We start from the raw sequence: 11,336 nt of genomic DNA, 5'->3' as shown, positions 1-11,336 counted from the left end.
GTCACATTAATCAAATGCAGACATCTCACTTTTCCAAAAAAATGCTTCAAATAGAGAATGAAAAGTACATATTTATTTCCTAAAACATGCTAACATTGAAAATTAAAAAAAAAATTACTCATTGTTGAAGTTTCTAAAATTACCAAATTTTTGAAACCATGCCAAGGTATTTTACATAGTTCTGAATCCCAATTAAAATTTTATTAGAAATCCAACTCGGACAGACTTATATGATCCCAAACACTAAACTAATAAAAAACAAAAAAAGGGAGTTATTTAGCAGCTATGAGGGAGATAAATGACAAAATACAGTTCAGCATTTAACCCAACTATATGAAAAAATACGTGATATGAGAACAAGAATTATAGTAAGGATAATTAAAAATCAGATCTCTAAAAAAAAATAAATAAAAAAAAAATAAAATAAAAATCAGATCTCTCATTACCTATTTTAAGCCAATAGTTTATATCCTCCCATCAATCCTTTTCTCAGAGTTATTAAGTAGGTACAAAATGGCTTGATTTGAATTTGAATTTCAGTAACTTCTGATTTTCCTTTAATGACTAGAGAAATGCTGAAAGCAAACCAAACTAGATTATTGGACTGAATAATCTAGACACTGATATTTTAGATATGGGTATCACTTTAATAAGATTCTCATTTTCTTATTAGTACTGTAGCAAACAACATAATTATCTAAAAGGTCAGGCTCTTCAACTAAATATGAATTGGGACAACAGAATACAAGACAGATGTTTTGCCTTCTGTTCATTTCAATTTTGTAAGCTTCTGAAAGACCTAGTTATATAGAATCTTCCTATCTTCAAGCAAATACATACTCTTATCAAATTTTTATACATACAGTGACATACACATTTATACAAGTTTGAAAGAGAAAAGTTGAAGCAGTTTTAAATAATCTCTGTTCAACCAATTTACTGGGTTAACTGAAGCTTTCTATCTGCTTGGAAAAACATACTGATTGATGCCTAGGGCAAGCTACATGCTTTCAGGCAATAGATTTCTATCTGGCACACCCTTCCCTTCAATTTCTACTTGCTGCAATATATGTCTACCAAGCTGAATTGAATTTGTTACTATGGTGGGTTGAATGGTATTCCCCAACAATTCATGTCCACCAGGAAGCCAAGAATGTGCTCTTACTTGCAAATGCTGTCTTTGCAAATGTAATTCAAGTGTTGAGCTAAGACCATGCTGTACATAGGTGGGTCCTCAATGAAAGTATCCTTGTAAGAGAAAAAAAACACAGACACACAGAGAAGGCCCTGTACTGAGGCAGGGACTGGAGTTTGTGCTATAAGCCAAGGGACACTTGGGCCACGAAAAGCTGGGAGAGTCAAGAAAGAATTGAACAATCTTCTCTAGAGCCTTCAGAGGGAGCATATTCCAGCTGACACCTTGATTTTGGACTTCCAAGTACAAGAATGCTGAGAGGATAAATTTCTGTTTTTTTAAGTCACTCAATTAGTGATAATTTGGTATAGCGGCTCTAGGAAACTAAAACAGTTACCAAATAAACGGACTATGCCAGTTGAACTTTTTATCATGATTATACAAACTGATGACATGAGTTTGAAGAGTTGTAGTTTCTGCAAAAATCAAGCTGAACTTTGGAAAGAGTAGATAAAACTGTGTTGCTCTTTTAAGGGAGCCTGGCTAGCTGTTGGTGGAACATGTGACTCTTGATCTTGGGGTTGTGAGTTCCAGCCCCATGTTGGGTGGAGATTACTTAAAAATAAAATCTTAAAAAAAAAGTGTGTTGCCTTTTTAAAAAATTTAAAGGTGTTAACTAACTATGGGCAAAACAGTTCTAAAAGACTGGAGGAAAATATAGCAAAAATCTACAAGAATTCTGTATCCTTGGCTCACAACTATATAATGTAAAGCAATGTATGTGATTTGTACAATTAGAGGATACCTATAAGCAGAACCAATATTAAAAAGAAAAGACCTGGGCCTTACAGTAAATATTTGACAAATAAACATTCTTTAAGTTAAAATATCTAAGTTTTTTTCTTAAGATTTTGTTTGAGAGAGAGTGCTGGAGCGAGCACATCAGCAGGGGGAAGGGCAGATGGAGAAGCTGACTCCCCACTGAGCAGGGAGCCCAATTTGGGGCTTGATCTCAGGACCTGGGATCATAATCAGAGCCGAAGGCAGATGCTTAACTCACTGAGCCACCCAGGGACCTCTACGAATAAGTTTTTTGTGTGTGATTCCCTGCTTTAAATGACCTTGTGGATTAGCCTAACAACTAAGGGTCCCAGATAAGAGGGCTCTTACTGTATTAGTTGAAGACAAATTTGTAATGTCTAAGACCAATTAGCTTCAAATACATGTGGTTTTTACCTTGTCACCTCTTCACTTGCCACAACTCCACAGTGTAGAGGACTCCAGGTGAAAATTTTCAGCTGACCAGATTTTGCTCCTTTTATAAGGCCACACCTGTTCAGTCTCAAATATTCCTTGGATGAAATCCTGGGTTAATACTGCTGGAAGAGATGCATGCCCTATTACATACACATTCACTAATTTTCCAGAAATGCAGTTTTTCTGTAACCCTATTAGAAAATAGTATCACTATATTCTGTCAAATTTTGAAAAGAAGCATTTGCTCTCCCTCACCACTTTTACATTTGTTTTTTCTTTTCTTTTTTTAAACATTGTAGACATAGACTCCCTAGCAGTTGACTTTGGGCCTTGCCTGGCCTTAGAAGAGACTTCACAATTCATTCTTGTACCTTCTACTAGCTAGCTATATGTTATATTGGAGGAGCATAAAGTGATGTCACTGAAAATATTCTTATATTACTGAAAATGTATCTAATATACTGATGATCCATTTATTTCTGCCCTAATTATCCTTATAAATACAGAATATAGATTTAACTAGAGGCTATGAATTATTTTTCAGAAAGAAATGCTATTTATTTTTTCTAAACAAAAAAGTTAAAGCATCAATCATATTACCAGTTAAAACTTGAAAACTAGCATATTCTCCTAAAATAACAGCAAAAAAATGCTATGACACAAATAAATTAACAGCTGTAAGGTATTAACTCAACAAAACAATATTTTACTAAAATATTTTTATTGCAGTAAGATATTTACTGTGCTCAAAATCAATACAAAGTTATTAAAATTATTTACATACAAATTAATGAAACTATGTAGATAATAATAGCTGTTGAGTAAACAGCATCAGCACTTTAGCCTCTAAATAACTAATTTTCTAAGGATTGTTAACAATAGTAAAAAAATTACTGATCATTGTTGTTAAATTCACCGATTTCCATAAAAAGAAAAGTCCTTCATCAGGTTTATTTAAGATAAATGATTTATACCTTTGAAGAGTAACTGGAGAAAAGTCTGATTCCCTCATGTATACTGCTGTCCAGTGAACTTTATGATTACATAGTACATTTTCTAAACTCCACCCCCAGATTTCTCCTCAGTATTAATGTCAATGTATACTACATTTCGTATTCCATTAAAAAAAAAGTACACTAGTTTTTAGTCAGTTTAGAACTAATGTCCAAGGAGTAACAAATATCTACACTGTGTACCCTCAGATATGACCACAAAAACTAGTCTGTTGGTGACTTTAAAAAAATATATTAAGATGCCAAATAAATCTATTTTATTATGAAATGAAGACTTTGATTAAGAATATATTTTTTATTAGGCATTTTGGTAACAAATCATTACCCTATATATAGTTGATTTATTCAGTGTATTTTTAAAAGTGAATTCCACTGTAGTTTTTCTTGAAGGAAAAGAAATCACTTCTCCAGTTGCTGAGGAGTACTAAAAGCTTCATACACATTAGCAGCAAAGTCTTTCACTTGCTCCATCATCAACAGATCCTAGCAAAGATGACAGTAAAACATTACAGTACGTAAGAAATATAGATAATTTGAATCCACTTCTGCAATTTGAGCAATGAATTTAGTCCTGTTTTATGGCACTGAGTTAAAAAAATCATTTCATGAAAGGAGTATTTTTTCCTCACAATAAATTCTAGGACATGCTTATTATTTAGGTTCTTATGTGAAGGATGGTGAGTATAAGTATTCACATGTGACTTTGAGTGGAAGACCCAAAACAGTCTTCAAAGGACTCTTCTGTGTGCCAAGTTAGATACACTATGTTGAATAAATGATTACAGTACTAAAGATACAGATGTCAAGGCACTTTTGCTAGAAGCTGACATAACGTGGTTGTGAGGTATATTACTTTTTTTTAGAAGATCTAACATAGGATAAATATAGCATGTCACATATTGTTGCATATACATACATAAACCACATATAGACACTTTAGAACAAGGGTTCTTAAGAGATTTATGAATGTAAAAATAAAAAAAAATCACATTTTAATTTTCATTATCTTTAACTAAGAACTAGTATTCCTTTCAATTATGAAAGACCAACTGTGATAGTAGTAGCATGGCCTATCAATTTGTCCTCAATAGAAATCCTATATTTTCATGTATGATAGTTGTAGAAGTTGCATGAACTGCCATTACATCTTGTTATTTAATATATGAACAAAAAAGCAATACTGCTTCATAAATTTGATTTTAAAAAACATTTTGAAAACTGTACGTAATTGGTTTTCTTTAAAACCTATGTTATTTTGTAATATGCATTTATAGACATTATTCTGAGAAGGGGTTCATAGGCTTCACCAGATTGTGAAAAGATCCATGACACAGAAGCATTTGAATGCTCCTGTGAGCATCGAACAGTAAGTGAATCTGTTCTTTATGTTGTCTCCTGAGTATCAGAAAACGCAAATGAGCTTTAGGCAAGTCTTGCTCTCAATAAATTCATAGTAAAATTCTCTGAAGAGTGGCATTTTAACTCATAGAAATTATGGTCAAAAAAACTGGTGAGAATCTTGTCAATTAGTAGTGTAGTATGTATGTTTAATCTACATTCCGTCACATCCAAAAACTAAACAATGGTGTTTTTTATTAGATTGAAATCTTTTAATAATCACTTAAAAAGATTTTAATTAATGTAGTACATGAATTACTTAAGTATTAAGGCTGCTGGTGGTGTATCAATCATCCTTGGTTGGATTTCATACTTGTTGCCAAGATGAACAGCCTTAATGATGAAGCCAGAGGCTTTTATGAAAGTGGAGAAAGGTAAAGTTAAGGTTTAAATGCCAGAAGTTACCACCTTTTTTTCTCACACCAATATACACGTGAAGATCAAATTAACAAGAAATTAAAAAATTTAAACTAGGTTTTTAATTTTAAAAAATTGAGCTTAAAATTAAGTGAAATGAGATCAGTCCTTTTCACTCTTCTTTCTGCAATACGAATGCCTGTCACAACATGAGAAAGATGACACAAGAGACTGGAGAGAACAGTGACGGAAATAAGAATGTAAAGAACAAACTTTTGACACCATACACAAAAAGTAAGTAATACAATCTGTAGTCTCAGTGCCTTTCACATTCCCAAGGAGAAGGTACAGGAAGATAACCTAACTTGTCTGAGACACAGGGAACTGAGAAGATGGCATCCTGACACTTAGGCCTTAGAGTCTACTCACTGTCCATTACTTCAGTAGTTTGGAATTGGGGTGTACTGCAAACAAGTTTTTACTTTTTTTTTTTTCCTTTTAAGTAGTAACACACCCTGCGTGGAGCCCAACACAAGGCTTGAATTCATTACCTTGAGATCAAGACCTGAGCTGAGATTAAGAGTTGGAGGCTTAACTGATTGAGCTACTCAGGCACCCCACAATTTTTTACTTCTAATACAAGTTTTAGTCTTTAAGCCAAGTTTGCAAGTGACTCAGGATAAAAACTATGTGGAACCAAAGTGACTATTTCAATAGCATCAGTCTTACTCAATGCATTCCAAAATGCTCTTCTAAGAGAGGATGGAGTTATAGGTAGTACTGCTTATGCAGCTTTTCATGAGCAGATTATTGGTACACTATTAATAGTCATATTTATTAATACTGAAATGCTTTACTTCTTCACAAAAATTTTTTTGGTATCCTCAAAAATTTTGTGGAAGTGGGCCACTGGTCTCACAGCTCAATGTTATTACCAACAGTTTAATGCAAAACATTAACACGCTAAGTTCAACTGACCACTAGAATGTATATGGACTAAAACTGCAAGTCTAACTGGTGTTGGATCATAATTCAGAGAGAGGTATTCCCAACCTCATAAACTTGCTATGATACAAGCTTGCTTTCATGGGGCATCCTACCACACTCTACATGTGATTTTAAGTTTTTGGTTTCTTTGAACAAATGTCACAGGAGAGAAATATAATTTTATGTCCAACAAATAATAACCACAACCAAAGATACAATGTTTTTAATAATACCTCCAAGCTTTCTTCTTACCTGAACAAAATGACTAGGTGTTTCACTGCAAACTGAATGGATCTGTCCATTTACTATTGGAATTATCTTAGCTAATGGCAGGCTGACACTGGAAAGACTGAAAAACCATCAAAGTAATAATTATTTTCTGAAATTACCTTGTGGGAACTTAACATTTTAATTATAATGCAATATAGTCACTGAAGAATATTTACAGAAATGTATTAAGAAAATAAAAATCACATATAATTCTACCACCTAGATATGACAACTATAACTGACATAATTTCTTCCAGTAATTTTTATACATATCTGTACTTTTTTGTGCATTTTTTAAAACCAAGATTATAACTCCTCAGCAATATTTTATATTTTTATTATGTTATGAACATTTTTCCATCTTATTAAAAATTCTTCTAAAGTTTTAATCTATTTTTTAATGATTAGAAAGCTAATTCATCCTCCAGCTGTTACAATTCCCTGGAATTGGGCAAGTTTTTGCCTAATTTTCCTTAAATATTTTGCCTAATTTTCCTTAAATATTTCTTTGTTTTAACACAGAAGTACTGGGTCAAAGGGTATGAATTTTTTTTTTTTTTTAGACTTTATTTCTCTATTTATTTGAGAGACAGAGTGTACAAGTGGAGGGAGGGACAGAGGGAGAGAATCTAAGCAGGCTCCCTGCATCGAGCAGAGCCCAAGGTGGGGCTGGTCCCAGGACTGAGATGAAATTTATTTTTGTATAACTTAAAGAACTCCTAATAACAGACTTTAAGGTAATATTTAAATTGTTTCAGAAAATAAATGTTATCACTCTAAGCATTCCAAATCCTCAATGTTAATTGCAAATTATTCTTTTTTAGACAATAAAGGGTTCCAGAGAATTGACTAATTTCTTGTCCTATGTTATTTAAAAATTAAGTTGGATATATATATATATATATATATACACACACACATACTGCATATCACTTACTGTTTCTCTTCATTTTAATGGACTAGTTTATAGTCAGTTAACATTGGTTTAGTACTTATTTTCTGAGTTTATTTATTTATTTAAAAATATTTATTTATTCATGAGAGACAGAGAGAGGCAGAGACACATGCATAGGGAGAAGCAGGCTCTGTGTAGGGAGACCAATGCGGGGTTTGATCCCAGGACCCTGGGATCACAACCTGAGCCGAAGGCAGATGCTCAACTACTTAGCCACCAGATGTCCCTACAACCACTTAGCCACCAGATGTCCCTATTTTCTGAGTTTAATATAAAAAACTACAAAACGGCTATTTAAAGAGTATAAATTCGAACAGGAGATCCAAAATATTCATGTTGAGAAAAGGATATAATAAAACAATATGATACATTTTAGTAGTATGAATGTATGACTTAGAAATAATTGTGATTAAAATTACTAATTGCACTAACTAAATACTTCCATTCCTACAGCAAGAGCTAAAAATGAATACACTATGTAGTTGTAGAAGTAGGAGATAATTCATGAAACGGAAAATTATAACAAGAATGGTTGGCTATTATAATGACCAAACTACTGAATTATGTGGGCCAATTATGATTTATAGTATTTAAATACATTTTCAGTTTTATTTTCTAAAGAATTAAAAAAAAAAAGTTCCAAGAACTAGAATTTGGCTTACTGAAAGGTAGTTTTCACAACTTATTTCCATATAGTGGCAAAATTTTGGGAAGAAATAAAATTTTTAATATTGAATCCAGAAGGAGCTTCTAGAGTCATTGGTTTAAGGGAATTTAATTTGTTGATAAATGATCAAATTTATCCAGTAAGAATTTTTTATTACCTGGAACAAATAAACACATCCAAAACTCTTTTATTAGACTATTCATTAGACTCATAACATTTTTTGTCATCTTACCTACTCATGGAGTTGCTATGTTGGAGGTCCTGTTCAGTAGGTCGAAAGAACTCTGCCATATTGTCTAGCAGTCTGCTAAAACCTCGGTTTAAACATGTATTCAAAACTGTACTAAAATCTGGACTATACAAAATAAGAAGGATAAATTACTTTTTAGATTTTCAATGGAAAAGGAAATAAACTCAGTAACTATGTTGTTATCTTTGACAGCCACCAACATTTCCAGTCACAACCTACTTTTTATAGCCTGAAACACTGTAAGAATATATCAAGGAGTTAATCTTTAAAAATTAAGCATATAAAGTGAGTTATTATTTAGCATAAAACAATGAAAGTTTTCACCCATTTTGTGAGATGTTCTTATATTATTCAGCACTTTGTACAATGTGTTTTAAAAAATATCAATAACAGTATTACTTCTCTTCAGGAAACTCTTAAGAGGAATTGTTTCATAGTCACAAATATTGGTTTGCTTTATATCTCTGTCATGATACCCCAGTGAGATAGAAAATTTTATTATCATGTACAGATGAGAAACTGGATACTTAGGGATGAAGAAATTGCCCAAAGCTATGTAATTAGTAAATGAGAGAGCTAGAATTTGAACCCAGGCCTTTTTAGGTCTTTAAGTTCAAGCTCTTTTAGTTTTACCATGTGAGTATCTCACAAAAAACTTTTTTTTAAGTAGGTTCCGTGCCCAGCATGGAGGCCAATGTGGGGCCTGAACTCACAACCCTACAATTGAGAACTGAGCTGAGATCAAGAGTTAGATACTTAACTTGCTAAGCCACCAGGTGTCCCAAAATGGTTTTGATATAAAAAATAATATATATGTGCTATTAAGTTAGAAAATGCCTAACTGAACAGATTAATTTGATCTTTGACATGTAGAACTCTCAAACCAGAATAACTCATGGGAGCAGTGGGCTATGAATTTGGGAATTATTAGTATACAGTGTTTAAAGCAATGGGTAAATATGAAATTGCTTGGGACAGATGAGGATGAAGAACAAATACCTTAGAAAACTAATATTTACAAGAGAGATGGGCATAGAGGAAACTAAGAGGAAATAATCTGAGAATGAGGAGAGAAATCAGGAGATTACATTGTCATGGAAGTCACATGAGAAAAGAATTTTAAGAAAGGCTTGATCAACCAGTGATAATTATCAAGAGAAAGGCCAAGTAAGATGAACATTATAGGTTGACTGGATTTGGGAAGGGATCACTGAGGACTTGTTCTGGAATTTCATGGAGTGATTTGGTAGAAATCCGAGTAAGAAATAATGTGGAGATGGCTATTGTAGAAAGTCAAGAGACCAGAAATTTTTTTTTTTTTTTAAGAGACCAGAACTTGATGAATTCAGATAGTAGATTCAGTAGCTGAGTTAACCTTAAAAAGTTGCTGATTTTCATCATGATCATGAAAATATCTTATAAGCAGAGGATATAATTTCCTCAGAAAACACAACTAGAGAAAAAGGTCCTAAATCATCTTTAGGATAAAAGAAACTTTGATGTTTTAACCACATAAGATAAAGTGGGTAAGACTGGTATTACTACTCAAATTCTACAATGATAAAACTACCTCTAAGAGGTTAAGTGGCTCAACTAATATTGAACAGCTAATAAACAGGAAAGCCAACCTTGAATCTAGGTCTTGTAATGCAACATCTGGTGCTTTCTCCATTTTTAACACCCTGGCTGTCTTCTGGGTGACTTAAAACAATAATTCTCAATTTAGGGAAGATGTAAAATTTTTATCAAAGTTTTTGGAATAGTATAGTCTATCCTGAGAGGATTAGTGGGGGTAGATCTCAAAACTGAGTGTCTGTGTGGGGAGGGGAGGAGTGTACACACATCAGCATATGTGTACACGTGGTATATGTGAGGATTAGTTGGAGCTGGCTACCTCTGGCTCAAAAGTACATTTCTCCTGGAGTCCTCAAGTCAGTATCAAGGGATTTCAAGTTGGTAGTCAGAACTGCTGCAGCTACAATTTCAGTTTCTGGTTTGTTTGTTTGTTTTACAGAGCTAGTTGTTAAACATTTAGTAACACACTGGGTGTATCAGGACCACCCCTGAGAGCTTTCTTCAAAATATAATTGCTAATTATCTTCTAGTCCCTTAACTAGTATTTCAGAAGCTCTAAGCTAAGGAGATGGCTTAAGGAAGGCACTGGCATCTTGAAAAAAACCCATTTCTCTCATCACCTTAATAAAAGAAGGAACAAAGATAGATAACCTACCTAAAGATGGGGGAAAAATTTAAAATGTAATTTTAACAACATACTATGTTGCATATGTTGTTTAAAAAAAGCTAAAACACAGTCATAAGTACATTCAAAATATAACACGTTTTCCATTACATGTAGTATACATACCTTTCCAACATGTCTCTAGTTTCATTAAGTAGTTTAATAGTGGTAACATCTCTAGGAGAAAGCCCACAAGCCTGTGAAATTAAAATGCCATACTTTAGGGTTTCAAATATTAGTAGAGTTTTGATGAAACTAATTGTATTAAAACCTCAAGAGTTCAGGAAATCTACAGGTCTATGTTCTATTAACAATCAAGAAATGAGTTTTTTAAACTCAAGACAACTATAAAAGTTCATATGTATAGGTAAGTACTATCTAAAACATGAATCGGAATCTTAGTTATTATAATGTTGCGATAAACAGTAATGCACACATAAAATTAGTGTTGTTTTCTTTGAGTAAATACCCAATAATAGAATTATTGGCTCATACAATATTTCTACACACACACACACACACACACACACACACACACACACGGAATATTACACAGCCATAAAAAATGATAAGACTGTACCATTTAAGACAACATAGATGGACATGAGGCTATTATGCTAGGTGAAATAAGTCAGACTAAAACAAAAGTACCATAAGATTTCCCTCATATGTGGAACACAAAAAAATTAAACAAACAAAAAGTAGAATCAGACCTATAAATCTAGAGAACAAACTGGTGGTTGCAGGGGGAGGGCAGTGAGGGACTGGGCAAAATGGGTGACAGGGAGTGGAAGATAAAGGTTTCCAG

At 33.1% G+C, this 11,336-nt stretch overlaps 1 protein-coding gene across 5 annotated transcripts in view; it reads right to left on the bottom strand.

Moving 5' to 3' along the window:
- Nucleotides 1–11,336, bottom strand: part of PEX3 (peroxisomal biogenesis factor 3) — a 36,149-nt gene that overhangs the window by 2,793 nt on the left and 22,020 nt on the right. For 2 of the 5 annotated variants that reach the window (XM_038526227.1, XM_038526228.1), the window contains exons 9-12: nucleotides 10,655–10,725; nucleotides 8,272–8,394; nucleotides 6,400–6,496; nucleotides 3,097–3,888 (exon numbers count right to left, since the gene is read on the bottom strand). In XM_038526227.1, coding sequence (XP_038382155.1) covers nucleotides 3,805–3,888; nucleotides 6,400–6,496; nucleotides 8,272–8,394; nucleotides 10,655–10,725 — 375 coding nt within the window. In that variant the 3' untranslated portion in view covers nucleotides 3,097–3,804. Of the gene's footprint in view, nucleotides 1–446; nucleotides 576–2,371; nucleotides 2,515–3,096; nucleotides 3,889–6,399; nucleotides 6,497–8,271; nucleotides 8,395–10,654; nucleotides 10,726–11,336 lie in introns of those variants that run through there. The other 3 variants (XR_005353607.1, XR_005353605.1, XR_005353606.1) reach the window with 3 other exon arrangements.

Source organism: Canis lupus, chromosome 1 (assembly GCF_011100685.1).
Source record: "Canis lupus familiaris isolate Mischka breed German Shepherd chromosome 1, alternate assembly UU_Cfam_GSD_1.0, whole genome shotgun sequence".
In the NCBI taxonomy this organism is placed as follows: domain Eukaryota; kingdom Metazoa; phylum Chordata; class Mammalia; order Carnivora; family Canidae; genus Canis; species Canis lupus.
Note: the sequence above shows the minus strand (reverse complement) of the source record. Positions and strands in the feature narration are given on the sequence as shown.